Consider the following 21668-nt stretch of genomic DNA (forward strand, 5'->3'; position numbering starts at 1 on the left):
CTTGCAGCTAAATCGATTAGTCGGCGAGACGACACGCCGACATACTAATCCGCATCGTTTAAAGTTTAAAGGCGACTAATGGATAATCACATGTTTTTGCGTTTGTTGGTTTTGGCGTGGGCGGGCCCGGTAGTCCAGTGGTTAGCACGTCGACTTCACAGTGCGATTCCAGCTCCCTGTGTGGAGTTTTGCATGTTCTCCCCAGGCCTGCGTGGGTTTTCTCCGGGTACTCCCGTTTCCTCCCACGTTCCAAAAACATGCATGGCAGGCTGATTGAACACACTAAATTGTCCCTAGGTGTGAGTGTGTGTGCGCGCTTGGTTGTTCGTCTCTGTGTGCCCTGCGATTGGCTGGCAACCGGTTCAGGGTGTCCCCCGCCTACTGCCCAAAGACGGCTGGGATAGGCTCCAGCACCCCCGCGACCCTAGTGAGGATTAAGCGGTTCGGAAAATGGATGGATGGATGGTTTTGCCGTCTCATCTCCCAATTGGCCTATTTATAGAGGACTTTCGATGAGCTCATCTACTAGCATGGTCGGACTATAAAGTTCTGTCGAGCACGGAAATGTCTGGCCAAATAGGTGACACACTCTTTGTACATCTGCGAGTATCTCAGAGTGTGAAAGTAAGCTGCCGCTGGGGATGAAAATAGCTTTTAGACTCGCTAACTTTAGGCATTCAAATTGCCGCTAGTCCACTCGAAATGAAACAAAATGGAGGACATGTCAGCTGACCAGAAATGCAAATGAAGGAGAAATGGGGCGGAGTTGTTATTGTAGACATTTCAAAATGGAGTTTTAACAGCTTCCTTATACGGGCCACTGCTTTCATAGGAGGAAAAAAAATAAACTAAACAAATCTAGCACCCGGTAGCCAAAAATCCAAATGTTTTCCAGACTTGACAGTTTCCTCTTGCAGACCTCAGGCCTGATAATAATTAGTGGATAAAAAAACAGCAGAAAAAAACCTGGAAGACAAAATGGAAGCACAGGTGGAAGCCATAGAGGCCGGCATGAGGCCGCTAAGTGGAGTGCTTGTCACTAATCAAACAATACCGCTTTCAGCTCTTAAAAGCTATAAACATCCCGGAGGAATGCTAAATTGTTAATGGTTTGCATTATCAAGCATTAAAAAAAAAAACATCGGTGCCAACTGGAAACCCTGGAGTGGAAGTCAAGTTGAAAGTTGAACACCCCAGAAACATTTACCAAACTTCGAGACTTAGTGCGGGCTAACGTTGTTTGTCTTTTTTTTTCATGTCAAGTTGAGAAATCAATTGGGGAAATGCTTATCTTTCAGATGAATGCTCGTTGAAATCAAGGTCTGGGTTCAAATTTGGCATTCAGGATTTCTTGATTCATCAGTGCAACACTCGGCCAACTCCCATTTCCAAGATGGCCACGCCTACAAAATCAGACTTGATGTTCAAAGAGTATTCATGAAATATTGACAGATTTAACAGATCTTTGCAACTGTTTTTTTTTTTCTAATCCTAGTTTGTTTCTTTTTCTTCAGGCACACTAGATTTGACTGATTTTTGGAATGTGGGAGGAATTTGCAGAAACTGGAGACAACTCATATAAGCTCGGGGGGAGGGGGGGGGCATGCAAATGCCGGGAACCCAAACCCCAAACCTCAAAACTGGGAAGCAAACGTGTGAACCACTTGGCTACTGGGTTAGCTCACTGCTGTAGGAATGGAAGCCCCTCATAAATCAAGCGCTCCCTTAAGTACCAGAACAAGAAGACATCAGGTGTAAGCAAAGAAAGACTTTTCAGACTTGTCAAGTCAATCCCCAGAATTAAACCCAAGAGAGAATTTTAATTTTATCAATTAAAAGGGAGACTCGGAACTCAAACCATCCGTCCACTTTCTATCATACTTTTCTTTATTTTGGTCAACGGATCGAGGGACGGATTGTTTTGTGGGTTCACTCCGCTCAAGTCTCCTCTTTTGCAGGTAAATTGCATTCTCTGCCAGGTTTCAGTCAAGAGTTTGACTTCATCCACCGTGTACCCTGGTTCTTGCTCCAAAGTCAGATGGGCTCGACTCCAGCTCCAACCGTGACCCCCAAAGAGGACAAGCGCTTTTAAAAATGTCTGAAAATACATGGATATGTCCGATATGGAAAAGTATCAAGCCTATTTGGCATCCCATCTAGCTAATGTTAGCATGTAGCAACACTTGATTCAGCCAAACCTTTTCTTACAAGTCACGTCACTGACTGGATACACTAAAAGCCAAAGCCTAAGTTTTCTCCCTCGCCCTAATCAAGGGCTTCTTTTTTTAAAACCGCCCACCGCATGGCAGTTTAGAGCTCGCAAACACAGTCATTTCTCCAAACGGTACCATTTGTGGCACAAACAGGTACTTTATGGCACAGTGTTAAAAACAAACACAAAACCAAAAAAAAAAAAACCAAGGCATCGGCGTGCTGATAAAATGGACGGGAGTGTAGCGCAACCCACTTTCAGGAGCCTTTGTTATTGGCTTCTCTGAGGAGAGATTTCAGAGCCAATCAGACAGCGGCATTCAGAGAGGCTTGGCTCCTGTCGGACGCACAAGCAAACCCCCATTTTACAGGGTGGAGGTCCGCCAAGCGTGTGTGTGCAATGGCCACTGTGGACACCAGTTGCCTCAGCCTATTGTCTTAAGGAATATGCACTGGATGCAAAACAATGGACCTTCATGGGGGGGGGAAAAAGGGGCAGAATCCCAAAACAATTCAAATCCATGCCAAGAAAATGAAGGCTATTTGAAAAATGAAGAAGAAAAGTCCAACAAAAATCCTCTTAGTCCACTTTGTGACAAATTGGACGTTTTTAACGGATTCCCTCTGTTCCCCCGCATGTATTTAATGAAAGTGTCAAGTCAAACGAGCAATGAAAATATTTTCTCCATCTCCCCACTGGAACTGTCCTTACAAAAACGTACACTGAAAAAAAGTGTTGAATTTACTTCACACTTGTCACGTTGCAAGGTGGTGGTGGACCCCAAAAAGCAGGCAAGGAAGGAGGAAGGAGGAAGGAGCAGGGTGAACTTGAAGAAGTGTAATGATAAAACACAGAAAACTAAATCCAAAACAAACTCATGAAAACAAAACGAATCCAAAGTAACAAACAAAAACCATGGCAGAAACCAAAAACTCTCAATAACAAAAACATGACCAAAACATGACTGAAACAAACATGACCGTAGCATACCAACAGCCACAAACAAACATGACAGCAGCAAAAAGCAACAGCAAACAAACGAACATGACAGTAGCAAAGAGCAAACAATGACCCGACACTGAGTGTTCGGGCAGGAGTCCTTTTATACAACTAATAATTACATAATGACCAACAGGTGTGCAACTGCAGGGGGAGCCCTACAGTGCCACCTGTTGGTCCCAAACCAAATCATGACAACGCTCCTATTATCTTTGGGGTCAATTAGACCGCATTCAATGTTTATCATTTAAAAAATAAAAATAAAAACTATTTTTTTTTTGGCTGCATATTTCGTGATTAAGCATAACATTACCATGATGCCTTGTGTGTGTGTGTGTGGCTTAACCCACATTGTTCTCAGGGCAACACAGTTTGGGAATCCTTGGTCAAGTTGGACTTGCTTTTTCCTCATCATCTAGTTTCGAAGCACTTTCCCAAGGGATCGTATTCCCAAAATGTTAAGTTTAATCCAACGGTTATGTTGTTCAAAGAATGAATGAAACATTTTTGTGCTTCCCCTTTGAAAATGAAGTCCCCCGCCTGACAAAAATGTACAGAGTTCTTCTTCAGGTCCTTTTTTCTGGGCTGCTCTTTAATTTTCGGGACGATTTGACATGCGGGGCAACTCTTTGTAGTTGTGAGGCATGTGATTACAAGCGGTGCATATGGTGCCAACATGCGCCCGGCTGACAATGTGTAATTACGCTGCCGTAATACATACGTAGAGCGGCTGTGAAAATAACATTTTCATGTGGATTTCGCTTGTACAGGAAGACATGTTTAATCAACGTTCCACCGGCCTTCCCAAAATGGAATGACATACATTTTTATTGGGGGAGTCATTCTGAACGTTTGAACTGTGCCATCTCTATGCGCATTACTGAAATTACCCAATCAAGTCCCCTGGATTTTTTTTTTTGTTTGAGTTTGTAGACAGGTATTGTATATATACAGTGTATATATATATATATATATATATATATATATATATATATATATATATATATATATATTTTTTGTCTCTTGAGGTATGAGTCTAATTTGTTCTGTGACAGTGCTCGTAACTCAAAGCACTGGAATCTCAAATCATCTTTGCCCAATGAAATGAATGGAAATGCCACTAATTCGTTCCAACCTCCCACATGTTTCTGCTCGCAAGACAAAGGGAAAAAACTCGGGCTAATGACTGCTCGGATCTAGAAAATGTCGTTAGTTGAGTCACTCCTATCTGAAAACACCACGGTACAAGGTGGTGGTTTTATTAACAGAGCAGAAGAGCGATTGCAAAAATGATGAAATATACACTTTGGGGCTTTGTGGATTGCACTTCCTTTAACTTTAGTTTTTTTGAGTCTACGGATAATTTCTTGTCCGTGCATGAGCAAAAGTGTTTCGAATGTGAATTATTTCTCAGTGTACTGATTATTTCTATTTTGCACACTGTTGGTTGTTATGAGTAAGCGTAGATGACCCACAAGCATGTCAGGGGAAGTGTACAGAATTTGAGTACGCATCAGAGCGCTCACGTAAGCATCGTGTAGCGAACTTCAGGTGTCAAGTGGGCGAAAACGCAGGTCGAGTCGTGCAAGCGCGCCCTAAGACATCAAGGCCAGTCAGCTTGAAGCATTTAGCGCTGATGCAAAGCGCCTGTAAACTCCCAGAATTTTATCGGGCACATTTCCTCGCCACGCTATTTTACGACTTTGACCTGAAGCGCAGGGAAGTTCAGAGAGGACTTGGAGTTCCAGTCGAGTCAAACTTCGTCGATGCGTTGTCGGCTAACGACTGGGTGGAGCGGACAGATGTTCGAGCTTGCTGGTTATACCCACACGCGGTGGACGACCTTGTCTATGGTTTTATACGCTAAAGTTATCCGTTGGCAAATTCACTGTTCATGTAACACTGAAAATAAAAATGGGTGAGGTGCCCACAGAAGGTTTTTTTTTTTTAACTGAAACAATTTTGTGACAGACCCACATAAGAAGATAGAAAATCAGGCAGTGAACAGTTTTGGTCATATTATATCTGATGTCCTCCAATAATCTCAACAGACAGCAGCATACACAGTCATACACGATTCTGTCTTGAAATGAAGTCTTGCATGAGCACACATAACCTCACAAAAATGAAGAACAGCAGACACTTCCAGCTATGCTTCGGTGTGTTGAAGAGCAACAAAACCCACTTGCGTTTATCCAGGTGAGGCGACAGCCATTTTGTCACTTGCTGTCAACTGAAAATGACATCACAGTGCCGAAGGAGTCAGCTTGCAAACGTCACATGACCAAACCCAGACAACAGATGAGTCATGACTGGTGATTGATTACCTGAGCCCCTTGGCACTATGATATCATTTTCAGTCGGCGGTCAGTGGCAAAATGGACACCCGGTTACAAATACAGTACACTCGTATGCACGGGCAGCATAAATTAGCCTCAAGGAGACCAGAAATGTGTTTTAGGGCTCATAAATGCGCTATACAATGTTAAGACATCTGACAGCTGAAAATGGGCCAGTTAAAAAATGGCCTCAGCTATCACACGTGACATTTTTACAGATGAAGAGGGCGGTCGTTTCACTTGTTCCGACTGTAATGAAAGGCTCGGCCTGACAGCGGGCTAAGTGGCGCGGTCTTTGATAATGTAAAGCTCGAGTGTCTCGGGTTTCATGTGGCAAAAACTTGAGTTAACGGCAGCCAAAAAGATGGAGGTTGAAAGGAGCGGTCATCGTTCCCAAATGTGCTCAGGACAGCAACGGCAGCAAAGCTTAGTGCCTGGCAATATCCTAAGCCAATTTTTTTTATTATAATTCAACCGGACTCCAGAAACACGAGTTCCAGGTGTCATGCTCAAAAACCTTGACATCAAAAGATGAATCGTGGACAAAACAAAATTCTGCTTTTATTTCCAGGTATTGACATCTGAGTCAAACCCAAAATTTAAAAGGGAGCACTATTTGGTTGAAGCTTTTGGGAATTTTGTGTGCTGAAGTTAAAGTCAATTGAATAAAACATTCTTTGAAAAGATTGGCAGTGGCAATGCTGACGTTGGACTTTTTGGGTCGAGCGAGTCATTTGTAGTGACCGCTGAGTGGGGCAAGTTGCTTTTTCTTCTTAGAAAATGTTGGAAATCAAATCAGCATTATTTTTAACCATAGCTATACCGATAAACTGCTAACCCATTTCCTGGTAGCTTTAACTCGTCAAGTATTGGTATTGGGTATTTGTTTTTTAAACAATTATTGGATCAAAATCTTGACCCAGTACGCTTCACTGTTTCAATCATTTTGGAGGGGGAACAGACAACATTTCTAGTATATCGCATTTGGGCGTTCCGTCAAGGTGACACTTTAAGTTGGCTCAATATGGCTAATTGTATATCATTCAGAGTTAAAGGTAAATATACATCTTGGAATTGTAGGTCCACATTCTCGTTATTTCCTCGCCTAGCACATCCTAAGAGATTCAAATGTCGGTGAAACTAGAACAAGCTGCTGCATGCGGCCAGATTTTGGGGAAGGAGCATGTGGCTCATTATCCGAGGTTATTTTGGAATGTCCTGTTCCACCTAACCATAAACAATCACCTTTGTGGTCACCATGTGGCTTAGGGTTCAGGGGAACTGAATATTCTGCATTCTGTATGCCTCTTTCTCACAAGGAATAAACCGGAAAGACAACGCTTGGAGTTTTCCAGTGTTTCTTTTTCCTCTCACTATTTTTGCTGGCTTTCCAACCATATCGATACATGGAAAGTGTTGCGGAACGAGGAATGTATAATATCAGATTTTCGCTTGAGGCTAGCCCGCTTCTTCCGATTTGGAAAGTTTACATTTCCTCGAATGGGTTTTGTCAAACAGCGTAACAAAGCCTATCAAATGTGATGGCAAGAATGACGAAACGTGTGGAGTCAAGGCCAAGATTCCTTTGATTTGAGACTATATTGATACTGTCAAGTTCTTAATAGAAAACACGTTAGTCATCTCCAATATGGTGCATAAATGCGGGACCATGAACTGGAATTTTTTTTTTTTTGCGTAGCATTGTTAATTTAGGCTAGTTTAAGAAAAAGAAATTACAAATACCAAACATTTTTGGAATATACATCCTCTGGCCAATTCAGCCTATGTTGCAAAATGAGAATTAGACTGACATTAACAGTGGACCGCTGGCCCAGGACCACCATGTGGCTGATGTTGAGCCACCATCACATTTGCTCTTTTTACCGATCTTGTGCACCTCCCATCGACCTCATTTACTGGTGCGTTGCGTGCAACACACTCATGCACATTTTGGCCGCTAACGAACTATATCGGACTAACTTTACTAAGTATACATGCTTCACTTTTTCATCCACAGTTAGGCCTACATATATAATTATAAATTTTGTTAAGTATTGTTTTATATCATAACCTCTCTATAGTGGGGAGTGGAGACGGTGGATATTTTTTAAGCGGCTGCCTTGATCGCTCAATGACACTATACTCGTGCGCATTTTGGCCATTGTGACTACATGCTTCATTATTTCATCCACAGGTAGGCCTACACAGATCCCGTAATTATTCATTTGGTTAATGACTGTTTTAATTCAGTTTCGGTGCCGGTTCTGGCACGTCCACCACAATTCGGGCAATAATGGCCACAACCTAAAATGCTTAACATAGGACCCTGTGAATAAGCCAAAGTAGCTTAGAGGGATTCCCAAATGTGGATAAAATAGATGACACATATTGTAATGCATCAGTACAATCATAATAGTAGATGATTGCAACTGAGTTGCATCATTTTTTGTTGAAAACAGTGACAAATGGGAAATTGCTTCATCCTTTCAATAGGGAAAAGTCACGCCATCTAGTGGACTAACATACACATTAACAATGGAAAGACAGTAACCCCAAAAACATTTGTTCTGATAACCGAGAAGCCAAGAATGCCCTTTCAAAAGTTTCTTGTTTTTTGTATTTTTTGCAATGCCATTTGATTCTCAAGGCGCAAATCACATCTGTGACACCATTTTTCAAAATGGTCCGTGGACTGCGGAGACTGTGGTTAAAATTTTCGCTTTGTGACCCCTATAAGTCATTGTAGGTTATTCAAGTGGAAAAGGTACGAGGACAAGCAGTAGCCACCGCCGCGGGTGCAGTCCGACATTATTTTTTCCGTGATCAACACCTCCCCCACTGTGCGCGCTGGAGAACGTCCACCGCAGCCGTTCGCGCTGCAGTTGCCAGCTGGATGCGGCATTGTTTCCACGCTGTACTCCTTCCCCCAACCACCCCAAACTTCCCTGCCTGAAGAGTTATCTCCGCTAAAACAGTTGACAGCTAAAAATGACACACAAAAAAAAGGCAATATTGCAAAGGATGCAATTAAGCGTTGTGGAGATGATGAGGGGGCGTGGGGGCTGCGGTATTGGGTGATGGTTTGAAACCAATAAATGGCACGTCCTGAACACGGCAACAATGACAATATAAATATAAAAGGCACTTGGTCAAGGCTGAGAAGGCGGTGTGGTTTGGCATTCCCAAAAAATGGGACGCAGAGAAGTGACGTGTTTGTCCTGAGAGCTGTCAAAATAATCCTTTCAAAACAGTGGAAAAACCATTTTCTGTTGCCTTCACATTTTACCTCAAAAATTTGACATGCCTCAAATCGACAGTGTCATCGAGTTAAGACTCGGGGTCTCATATATCCGGATTCTGGTTTTTTTCAAAGGCAGAACAAACTCTCTCATGGAACACCTTGGATAACAAGCCAGTCACTTACTCAGGGAAAAAAAACTGTGCGGATCAGCCTCTGGCTAACTTCAACTAGCCTATTTTGAATTATTTTGCTAGCTGAGAATATGCTTGTGTTAACCGTTTTTTTTTTTTTTTTTTTTTTTTTGCCATTTATTCAATAAAGTGATTGAAAGAGCACCAGCGGCTGTTTCCATCCTTGCTCTATCCAAACCACCTGTTATGGATTACAATTCATTTGAACTAGGCGGTAGGTTATATTCAGTCAGCTAACGATGTTTATCAGAGGCATGCAGTTGAGTGACTTAAGGCACTTGCGATCCGCCACAGGTCCATTGCCCTTGAACTTCTTTTAGTAAGTGTGAAATGATCTCAAATGTTGGAGATTTGTCTTTAAGGCGCCCTTTTCTCCTGCCTCGCGCTTATTGCGACATGAATCAGCAGAAATGGGCCAAATGAAAAAATTATCACAGTAAAATCCCGCAATATAGCAAATAATACGTGATGCATTGAACCCACAAAAAAATGATGTACATTTCTTAAATTTAGAGTCTCGACACGCCTCAAGCCCCCATTTCACTTCTGTTGCTGATCAGAAACAAAAACAACCCCTTAAGGTCTCTTTGATTCAGAGTCACCTAAATTGGAGCATCCAAACTTTGATAACCAGAACAGCAGCACCTACCTGGGCATGTCATCAGTCTCATAGTAAGAGACCAAATCTACAAAAATGCTTAATTTTAGTTTAGTTTTTATTAGTTGTAGTATTTTTTTTAAACCACGGAGTATCTAAGTTTAGTTTTTATTAGTTTTAGTATTAGTTTTTTTAAATCTACAGAGTATTTGTTGAATGAATGAAGTAAATGACCTCCTCAAACAACGGACCTTTCCTCTTCTGTATGACTCTGAGGTAATCGCAAAACAAATAGTGTGCATTCAAAATGAACCCAGCATGATCACAGATGAAAATGAAGGTCATCTTTGCTATAATTAGTTCGTTTTATAGACATAAAATGTACTTTGTTAATTGTCTTTTTTTTTGGAAGCACTCATTATTTTTTCATGAACAACAATGTTTCTTTCTATTTAATTTTTTTTCCCTCGTTAGTTTTCTTTAACGATGATAACCTTGGTATGTACTTGCCGATTTTTTGCCATTCCAATTCGGCAGGGTCGTTGTTCACGACACTCTTCTCGGTGGTGAAATTTTTTTCACTTTACAACGACGTTAGTTCGTGTGCGTGTGAGACGGACATGTGCATCAAGTCCACGCACGTGCGCATCTGAGCCTTCAGTCACCGACATTGCAACATAAAGGCCATAGCAAGTGCGTCTGGAAGCGTTTAAAACTCATTGGGGAAAGAAAAGAAGGCATTCCCGCATATGGAATCATTCCGTCCAAATAGGACTTGTCATTTTTTCCTCTCTCGCTCTTGCCGCGATTCAGGTGGCATGTTTTCCTATATGTTTCACATCGCCCACTGACACACACTACGAACATCTTACGGGAAGGACGGCAAACCGAGGCAACAGGCGTTGCGTTGTTCTTCGCCTTCATAATGTGGCAACAACGGTGGTGTCTTGACTTACAAGTTGAAAGGTTTCCGAGACCACGTTCATAACTCAAAACACCCCAATCATCTTTCACCATTGAAATGAATGGAAAGGACATCTGTCCCACTGCCCTGAAAAAATGGAAGGTGTTTTCTAAAAATAAAGTAGCACACTATAGTATTGTACATTTTATACATACTGTATATTGTGTGTGTGTGTGTTTGAATGACAAAATATGGTGTGTATACATAGCAAAATATATGTTTCCGAGGCACAATAAAGCATTTAAATGGCCATTGATCCCCTGTAGTAAAATGTAGCATTTTAATGCAAAACTATAACTTATTGTCAAGCTTTCATTGCAAATATTTGGACAAGAAATCCACTAAATGGCAAAATATATTTATATTTTTGTATCAAGGATAAAGCGTAATGTTCCAGCTTTTTCAAAATTGAACATTGTAATGTCAATTGAGAGTGTTCTGGGGCTAAACATATTTTTATGACCAAATATAGATGTCATCTCAAAATACACTTTTGGAGGGCATTATATATAGCGTTGTAGCGTTTTGTCCTCGGAGGCGATTAAAAATAAAAAGACATTCTTATTTAGACTTATTGGTGAGAACTGGCCAGAAAGAAGCGGCCCAACGCCAAGAGCAGTGTAGTAAACCTCAGGGGCGCTCGCACGTTTTTTTGTTTTTTTTCCCTTGGGGTGGCTCGGGGCGGCTCGGGCCGGCGTCCACACCGCAGCCTGCGGTGGATGAGGCCCAGAGCGTCGGCCGCACGGGAATAGAAGTTTATTACTAGTGCACGGCTCACCAAATTGATACCTTGGTGCAAAAAGAAGGAAGAAAATCACATACGCCCATGCGACACTCACCAATCGTGACGCAAACACAAACACACACCCACGCACACGCACGCACACACGCGTGGTACCAGGCTAAGCTATACTTTGAACGTTCATGTTTAGGCGTTAGACGCTGACAAATGTGGACTCATTGTCCTGCGAAGGCGACGAGCAGTCACTCATTGACTTCAGATGCTTTAAAATCCACAAATCAGGCATGTGAAATTGTTTTATTTTTATTTTTATTTTTTACAAGTGTCATGATACCCCCGATACAATTAGAAGAAAGGCATAATATGATGCTAATTTATCCATCCCTCCATCCATTCATTCATTTTCTTATGCTCTGATCGTCACTAAGGTCAGGGGCGTGCTGGAGCCTATCTCAGCTATCTACGCTACACCCTGAACTGGTTGTGATGCCAATTTAATGTCACACTAAAAACTGTGCCGTTAGTAACGTACAAAGAAAAATCTGTTACACGCCACAGCCTGCGATATATACTGTATACTGTATATATTTTGCCATATATTGAAATACAAAACATATCATGTATAAAGAGAGCATTTCCATGCTAAAAAACATTGCTGAAAATATATAGTTTTCATCCATAATGGCATTACATAACACATGAAAACATATCAAATGCATCAGATTTCAGGACCTTGAGGGAGTTTCCATGGAGAATTGATAAGAGCCCGTTCTAAGCCAAACCTTAGACAGCCCTCTAGTGAGGAGAGCTGACAAGTGCACCCTCTTGGACAACTTCAAGAGACAGTTAAAAAATAAATACATAAAATAATAAAATCTAACTACATCAGATTTCTTAGAGCTTTGCTTTTGATTTAATCTGGATTGGATGGAGGTGGCAGACTCCACCCCCCCACCCCATAACACCAGGGGGGAAAGCTCCAGTGGAAACTTCCTGGATGTGCTTCAAGGCCTCTGTCTGTTAGTCCATCTGCACCGACAGAATTTCACCATGTAGCCAATTGGGTCAAATTTTATAAATTCCATCCATCCATCCATTTTCAGATCCATTTCATCCTGACAAGGGTCGCAGGGCATTCTTCAAGCAGTAGGTGGGGGACACCCTGAACCGGTTGTCAGCCAATCGCCGGGCACACACAGACGAACAACCATCCGCGCTCACACTCACACCGAGGGACAATTTGGAGTGTTCAATCAGCCTGCCAAAGTCGAAATACAACTGAAACAAAATAAGAAAATTAAAAAAAAAAAAAAAACAAGCTGCAGTAAAGTGAGGCAGAGGTGCGGAACCTAAGAAGTGTTGTGACGCGCATGAAAGTGAAAGAGTGTCGTTGCCATTTCCTGCTGACTCCTGTGAAAGGCGGTCAGAAAATTAACTCCAGCTGACTTGTTTTTTTTTCTTTCTTTTTTTCACTGACAACTTTTCCAGCCACCGGCTGTGCGCATGAAGTAGACTCAAGCCGCACAGTCCCCTTGTATCAACCTTTCCTCAGTGCTCTCACATTCCTACCTAATATGTGTCAAATAACCTTTCGTTTTGTCGAAATAGAATGTTTGCCTGATCCCCCCCCCCAAAAAAATGCCGTATTCAATCAAACGACAGCATTTTCCAGAACCACTGCTTTTGTGACAGTGTCATCGTGTTTTCCGAGCACAATAATCCATTCTCATGGCAAAATACGGTGTTTGTCAAATTAGTGTATTTTCAGAGCAAATTAATTTGTTCCATGACCATGCTCTTTACTCAAAACACCCATATCTCAAATCATCCTTCCCCTTTTAAATGAATGGACAGGCTATCATCCATCAGTTTTTGGATGAAACTGATGGATGACTAAATTTTTGCAGTTGTGCTTTTGAACAGAGGAAAATAGCACTCTAAAGTATTGTAGCATATTTTCCACACTATAAGGCGTGTCGGAGTATAAGGCACACCGTCAATGAACGGCCTATTTTAAAACTGTTTACATATGTAGGGCGCACCGGGTTATCGCGTTATAAGGCGCATAGAACAGAAGCTACAATCGTGGCTGGGGTTGCTTTATGCATCCACTAGATGGCGCTACGCTATAAGAAATACAATACAATACAGCTTTATTTATATAGCGCATTCACGACCACTGCAGCTGCACCAAATCACTTTAAAATATTACGTCCAAGAAATGAGAATATTGATCCGTATATAAGGCACATCGGATGATAAGGCGCACTGTTGGCTTTTGAGAAAATTGAATGCTTTTACGTGCGCCGTACAGTGCGGAAAATACAGGTACTTGATCATTTCATACTGATTATGTTATTCTTATTCTCGTTCTACTTTTCTTTCTTGGTGGCTGAATTAACATCTGCCCAACAGATCAGCACGGTGAAAACTTTCCATTGGATGAGACCGGGTGGATTTTCACTGAGTGGGACAACTTTCTTCCTTCGCTCAACTCGGCTCTTGCAAACATTCACAAAAAAGGCCAAACAACGGAGAGGAAGGTTCTTGATGGAGCCACTCAATGACTGGCGATTCTTTCCTTTTCTCCTCCTTCTGTTATTCCCTCACTCTCTGCCAGCCCAGTCACTTTCTATTTTCCCATCCTACACAACGATCTTTTTTTTTTTACCTGGACACCACAGCTGCAGACCTGAAAGGAAGCTTTTGTACTTGGACCGACCGGTGTTCCAAAACGCTCGTGGGAAAAAGTGGGAGCAAGTGGGAAAAGTGTTGCATCATAAGGCAAACGTCGTCGTTGAAAATAACATGGAGCAGACTTTCAAAAAAGTTGAAAAACAGACAAGCTGTTTCTGGTGTCTGGTATATACATCTATACGCGATATAATTTTATTTCTCTCTTCTGTCCCTTTCACCACAAAGAGATTCCTATATCGTGTTTTCTTGTCAAAGTATTCATAATATAGCATTTAAGGCAGAGTACTGCATTGTTGTTGTTTTCTTTTTTAAATATAGTGAAATATAGAATAAGAGGGGCGGCACCGTGGGGCCACTGTTTAGCACGTCGGACTCATTCGCAGAGGTGGTGGGTTCAATTCCGGCTCTGGCTTTCCTTTGTGGAGTTTGCATGTTCTCCTGAGCCTGTGTGGATTTCCTCCAGGTACTCCGGTTTCCTCCCTCCCACCTTCCAAAAACATGCATGGCAGGTTCATGGAAAACTCATAATTGCTGGGATAGGCTCCGGCACACCCTCACACTCTTGTGCGGAGAAAGCGGGTCGGAAAATGGATGCATAGATAGAATCAGAAAAGAAAATTAGGTTTCAGAGGAAACGATGTACTCACTACGAAACTACTACGACCAAACATGGATTCTGACTTCAGCTCTGGTACCTGCTTGTGTTCGATCGGAACCCTTTGACGGGTGGGGACTTTCCCCAAAAATCTTGAAACACAAATGATATTTGGTGTTGCTAAACACATTCGCCAAAATAATAGAAACACCTGGTGTCTGTCGGAGTGCAATTATTCAACCATCATTATCATCCTCATCGTCGAGAAGATGCAAAACTGACAGGTGCAGAGTCAAAATGACGTCCACACTTAACAAGAGTGAAGAGTGCGTGGTGTCGTCACACGGCAAACGATGAATTTACTCATTGAGGAAGACAAATATGGGATCATGTCCAATACAAGCAGCTGCGGGAGTACACATGACTCGACCAAACTTCATATTGCAAAACATGCGCAAGCATTTGTTGAAACTCAAACTTATACAGTGGTCATTGGAGTCTTGGCCTTCCTGCGTGGTGTTGGTATGTTCTCTCCGGGTCTGCGTGGGTTTTCTCCGGGCATTCCGGTTTCCTCCCACATTCCAAAAAACATGCATGGCAAGTTGATTGGATGCTCTAAATTGTCCCGAGGAGTGATTGTGAGCAAATGATTGTTTTGTCTTTGGGTGCCCTGCGATTTGCTGACAACCGGTTCAGGGTGTCCCCCGCCTCCTGTCTGAAGATGCGAACCTTTTGAGGATAAAGCGGATGGGAAAATGGATGGATGGATTATTACCATGACTGCCTGACCCACCAACCTGAATGGCGAGACAAGGAGGAAACCTTTTGCATTTTTTTTTTTTTTAATCGAGCAGGAAACGAATGGCTTTTTTTCTTCCCATTTCGGGCCCCATATTACATGATAACAGTCACACTCCAAAGGGTGAGAAAGCAAGCAGCTGCCAAACCGGCCCGAGAATCTATTTGTCAGGCTTCCCATTGGTTCCCGCAAGGGTGGAGAAAAAGTCCACAAATACAGGTGTGCCAGTTGCACTCTTGCGTGTTTCAAGAATTTGAAACATGAAGCGGTTCATCGCGTGGATGCTGCTCTGGGGGCTCGCCGCCGCCCAGCACCATCCTCAACTCCGGCACGGCAGGACGGCCATTGTGCATCTCTTCGAGTGGCGCTGGGCGGACATCGCGGCGGAGTGCGAGCGCTTTTTGGGGCCCAACGGCTTCGGGGGAGTTCAGGTAGCCCGTGTTAATTTTTGCTGGTGTGGAAATTATTTGGTGCGCTGCAGAAATATCGACGCCGTGTCCTGTCTATGGATACTTTCGAGTCGTTTTGTTCGATTGTGCAAGGTGTTGATTTTGCGCCGTTTGTTTACATTGTGGTTTATTTGTTGTCCCGTATACAGCTACAATGCCTTGACTGACGAGTTTATATCGCTTGGTTGATTTTTTTTTTTTGTTTGTCTTCGGATGTCAGCAAACATTTGAGATATGCTACAGTTGTTAAAAAACATATGAGAGGCATAAGACAGAGCCAGGTGGGGCTGATCCCCCCCCCCCCCCCCGATCCTCTTACTTTGAACTAATATACGACTGTCAGCTCAAGCCGACAGTAACGACAAATATTACAAAAAAGGCTTCCTTTTTCTGAAAATGACCAACTCCCACTTTCACACGTATTGAAATGTTCCGTCGCAAGCCAGTTTTGGAAAAGTGAACTATTCGTAGTCTGAACAGCAAACTTTACAGCAACTTGTCCGCAGGCCATTTTCGCACAGTCGTCATCGTCCTGCCGTGTGTTTGCTTAGATCTCTCCTCCCAACGAGCACATTGTGCTGAACAATCCCTGGAGGCCATGGTGGCAGAGGTACCAGCCGGTGGGATACAACCTGTGTTCTAGGTCCGGCGATGAGCGGGAGCTGCGAGACATGGTGGCGCGGTGCAACAACGTCGGCGTCAACATCTACGTGGACGCCGTCATCAACCACATGTGCGGGTCGGCCGGCGGCGAGGGAAACCACTCGTCATGCGGGACCTGGTTCAGCGCCAGCACCAAGAACTTCCCCGGCGTTCCCTACAGCGGCTGGGACTTCAATGACCACAAATGCAGGACGGGCAGTGGCGAAATCGAGAACTATTGGGACGCAAATCAGGTGCGGGCTATCCAATTTTCCAAACAAGTTACTGCAGGGAACTCCATATTCCCAGTTTGGCGTTTGCCGATTGAGATTTTATCCTAAACCCGTCCTCTGTTATTTGTGCCTTTTTTTTTTCAACAAAAGCGTGACTTTGACGACATAGAAATGGTTTACAAAAATGGATCTCTTTTTAATATCCCCCTTTTTTGTGGTTTCCGAATGAAACCGGTGCTCAGGCAAGGTGAAATGAAGATATGATTTTGCTTCTCTGTGATGTCGCCAATGTTTATTTTGTGTGAAAATCAAAAGGTCAGGTTAATGCCTTACTGTAAATTGTTTGTATCAAGTTGATATTTGCCCGTGTGTGATGTCACACCCATTTGTGCTGCCGCATTATTTAGACTTACATGCTCGCTGACAAATTAAAACTGTAATTATCACAAGGATGTCCTTTGTTTTTGATTTTCGATTCATTTAATCCATAAGCTTTTTGGTTTGAGTTTTCTACAGCCAATATCCATGCTGGATTTGTGAATGGTGGTTCATCTGTCCCAATTCAAAGCATTTTTTTTAATGCTATCTTTTGTGTTTTTATGACACGACTATTGTGACCTAATCTCTCACCTGACAAGTACCCTCTTACTATGCAAACGCTGTCAAAAAAGATAAACGGAGCCATTTTATGCAGTTTTGGCAGCACGGCCAGCAGTCTAGTGACTAGCATGTCTGCCACACAGTTTTGAGATTTGTGGTTTATTTTTCCTGCGTGGAGTTTTGCATGTTCCCCTGTGCCGGAATGGGTTGTCTCTGTGTAGTCTGCATATCGCCCACATTCCAACAGCATGCATGTTACGGTTAACTGAAGGCTCTAAATTGTACTAAGGTGCGCATGCAAGTGTGAAGTTGGTCGAAGGACCCCACATTGTCTACCTGAATTCCCCATAGTCAAAAGCAAGCCCAGAACGACTAGCCTGAGCTCATTTAAAAATGTTTTTTTTTTTTTGATAATTTCTTTCTCCAGGTGCGTGACTGTCGCCTGGTGGGCCTTCTGGACCTCGCCCTGGAGAAGAACTACGTGCGGGATAAGGTGGCCGAGTTTATGAACGCGCTGATCGACATGGGCGTGGCCGGGTTCCGGGTGGACGCCTGCAAGCACATGTGGCCCGGGGACTTGGCCGCCGTCTACAGCCGCTTGCACAACCTCAGCACTGAGTGGTTCGCAGAAGGCTCCAGACCCTTCATTTTCCAGGAGGTACTCAAGACTCCACCAGAAATGCTTTAACTTTCATTTCTAGACTGGATTGGTGACAATTCCGGTTTTTGGTCTCAAGTGCCGCAAGTGGTGTACACATCATGGCAGTGTTAATGGGGGAAGGAAGGGGGGGGGGGGCAGCATGGAATCGGCAATCTTTCCAAATGTGGAAAAAGTAGTGTCATGAACTAGCTGCTACTTTGACTGCAACACAAACAAACAAATATAGCCTCCCGATCAAAATATACAGATTGGTGATGGATCCACACTCACATCACACACAAACACCAGAAATAAATCTTACAAAAATCACCTGCTGTGAATTTCAAGAATTACTAGTCCAACGAAAGCATAAACTAACCACTGTCTGTAGAGCATATAGAGCAAAAATATGTATGTATGCATATGAATATGTATATCCACAAACTAATTTATAATGTAATTTCCCCATTGCGGGACAAATAAAGGATAAAGGATATCTTAAACACACACTTTCATTTTTAGTTGAGGATGAATCATCCATTTATTCATTTCAGACAGGTGACTGATACATTTTGAAAAAATCTGTAGTTCATAGTTTGGTGTGGACAATCATGAGGACATTTTTGGCCCAGGTCGGTGTTGACTCTGGTGAAGTTACTGTACTATACCTGCCATCTGGGCGTCATGTGTTCTGTCAGTATTTAAAGAGTCATCACAGATATACGTCACTTGTCATGTACATAGAAATAGAGCCATGCTGTGCAAACCCGGTTTGGGGGTCAAACAAGTCGTGCAGTTAAAGATGACTGCGTGAACCTCCGATATGGTATGGGTCATTTTTACGAGGTCAAAAACCTGAAGTAAAGGCTGTGGGAATGGAAGATGTGTTCCCCCAATACTGTCCGGCCAATACGCACTCTGGCCCTTTAGGTCATCGACCTCGGAGGCGAGCCTATCTCATCTCACGAGTACTCCCATCTGGGACGGGTGACCGAGTTCAAATACAGTGCAAAACTGGGAACTGTCTTCCGAAGATGGCACGGCGAGAAGTTGTGCTACACCAGGTACGCCGCAGTCAGGCAGCTTGGGAATGAACAATTTCTGCATACGATATGAGAGCTATAAGTATTTGGATTCTTCACGTGCAGAAACTGGGGAGAGGGGTGGGGTTTCATGCCCGACGGCAACGCCGTGGTATTCGTCGACAACCACGACAACCAGCGAGGCCACGGCGCAGGCGGCGCGTCCATCGTCACCTTCTGGGATCCGAGGCTCTACAAGATGGCGATGGGCTACATGCTGGCCCACCCTTACGGCGTAACCAGGGTCATGTCGAGCTTCCGCTGGAACCGGCACATCGTCAACGGAAAGGTTCTCGCTCATTCAAGTGCAAACGATCATTTTGCCGCCTCTCTATTCATCGATGGATTCATGTGGTTCCCTGGTCACGTTGTCAGGATCAGAACGATTGGATGGGACCGCCGAGTCACAGCGACGGGAGCACCAAGTCTGTTCCCATCAACCCCGATCAAACCTGCGGGGACGGTTGGGTGTGTGAGCACAGATGGCGACAGATCAAGTGAGGAAATCCTGGATTTTGAGCTTCCGTCGTGTTGCTCTTTCGAGATGATAGATTGTCTTTGCAGCAAAACACAAATGAGTCTAAAGGCTGGCATATCCCTGCAGGAACATGGTCATTTTCCGCAACGTCGTCAACGGACAACCTCATACCAACTGGTGGGACAACCGTGGTAACCAGGTTGCCTTTGGCCGCGGGAATCGGGGTTTCATCGTCTTTAACAACGACAACTGGTGAGCGCGAACGCCATTCGAATCACAGATTTAACTGATTTCATATCCATGAGTGCATAGTCCGCTCATTTCTATCCCTTTGGTGTTCGGCAAGGGTCAGTGGCTTTTATTTCAAAGGCACTGAATTTGTCTTCTGCCCTCATTGTTCCGTCGTGTCTTGATGGCTGCAAAAGAACCACGTGCTTTTGGTATCCTGCGCTTGATTTCTTCGCCGCTGTCATTTCCCCGTTGTCGTGAGGAACTCCAACGACAAATCCCAAACCCTTGAAACAGCCGGCCGGCTTTCTTGTCTTTCATCTTGAGGGACCTGGACGTGACTCTGAACACCGGCATGCCCGGCGGCACCTACTGCGACGTCATCTCTGGCCAAAAGGAGGGAGACATGTGCACAGGAAAGCAGATCCACGTCGGTGACGATGGCCGCGCCCAATTCCGGATCGGCACCCAAGACGAGGACCCCTTTGTGGCCATTCACGCCCAATCCAAACTGTAAACACTCACTAAGTTGAACAAAGCATGATGAGCTCTGAACAAAAGTGGAAGTAAAGCGGCTCCGTGGTGAAAGGCTTTCTTCTGCTGTCTTCTCTTTTTTCTGTTCTGGTGCCTTAACAAAATTATTTGCCGTGAGCAGAGGTATTGATTTCACTGGATGGTTGGGCGGTGGGGGTTTGCGGGGGTCAACAAGCTCGCCTGGTGCCTTTCTGTGTGCTGTTACTGGTCTTACCTTTGTTCTCTCCGGGGACTACCTTTTCTACCCACGGTAGGTCCTGAAATCATGAACGTATGTAGGGCAGATCCTCTGATTTGGCAAGTCGACGGCTGTGGAGGGGCTTGACTAGTCAGGGCGCCAACTATCACTTTGAACAGTCGGTATAAAATCATCCTAGATACAAGCCTGGGTGGACTGTAGAGCGTATGATCGTTTTGAAGAAGAAAAAAAAGATCTCTTATGTTCGATGAATATTAGGTCCAAGAACACCACGGTGCTGGTGTTAATCTCCATTGGAGGGCAACTTTGTTACCACGGGGCACTGAAGAACGAAAGGTGCGTCAAACTGGATATCTTCACATTCTACAGAGAGCAAATATGTCTGGTGGTGGTGGTGGTGGGATGTCAAATCCAAATCCACAGGGAGAACTGTGAACATTTGCATTTGTTCTACTGTCCTTTCTTGATCAGTTGAACGTCCCGGGTGAACCTATGGTGGCCCGCCGGTGTCCGCCCTGCACTTCCTTCGGCCACTGAGGACTTCCTGTCATCACGGTGTCACCGCCGAGAGCTCAGCACTGGTAGCGCGGCAGAAAATGGGGGTCCCTGGGGACCCCGCTCTCCGTCTCTCTTTATCTTTTGCCTATAAACACAACCCCCACCTACGTTACACTGTGGACTGAGTGGCAGCGTCCAAGGTCCAGATAGCGGAAAAAGGTGATTCTTTACCATAACATTCATTTCATCTCATCTCAGTTGTTATGGCAACGTGACCTGAGAGCAGGGGAAAGAAAGTGGTTATTTGATTCCGCCGCCTTCTGGAGATATGGATGCTGAATGTGGCTTTTTGAGGGGAAATAATCACAACACCGTAGAGATGATGGATAAAGAGATAATACAAAGGGGACACCAGGGTCCGACTGATGAGGGATCGATGCACTGAATTTGAATGGGGGTGGGCGTCATGTTAAAAAGGCCGATCATTGGTTCGGAGAAATGAATCCGTTGTGAGTCTTCGGTCTTCAAACGGAAGACCAACGCAACACCCCCCACACTTCAAGAGCTGCACGCTGACAATAAATGTCCATCGTAACAGGATGGACGGGACAAACTCGCAACGACCCGTGTCGCAAATTGAACAAGAAATCGGACACTTTCATTTGAAGCCGCCATTTTGGCTAGAAAATTGGCTCAGATGAACCCCGA

At 43.9% G+C, this 21668-nt stretch overlaps 2 protein-coding genes across 3 annotated transcripts in view; one reads left to right on the forward strand and one right to left on the reverse strand.

Moving 5' to 3' along the window:
* LOC147195275 (collagen alpha-1(XI) chain-like) overlaps positions 1–21668 on the reverse strand; it is a 164993-nt gene that overhangs the window by 53292 nt on the left and 90033 nt on the right. The gene's annotated exons all lie outside the window — the stretch shown is intronic.
* Positions 15075–20320, forward strand: LOC147195276 (alpha-amylase-like). The gene is made up of 8 exons (XM_086129156.1): positions 15075–15808; positions 16378–16722; positions 17729–17959; positions 18872–19005; positions 19090–19312; positions 19399–19520; positions 19628–19753; positions 20057–20320. Exons 1-8 carry the CDS (start codon positions 15638–15640, stop codon positions 20244–20246), a joined length of 1542 nt encoding a protein of 513 aa, XP_085985282.1. The 5' UTR covers positions 15075–15637; the 3' UTR covers positions 20247–20320.

Source organism: Hippocampus guttulatus, chromosome 14, assembly GCF_054856545.1.
Source record: "Hippocampus guttulatus isolate MCC_2025c chromosome 14, RoL_Hgut_1.0, whole genome shotgun sequence".
Classification (NCBI taxonomy): domain Eukaryota; kingdom Metazoa; phylum Chordata; class Actinopteri; order Syngnathiformes; family Syngnathidae; genus Hippocampus; species Hippocampus guttulatus.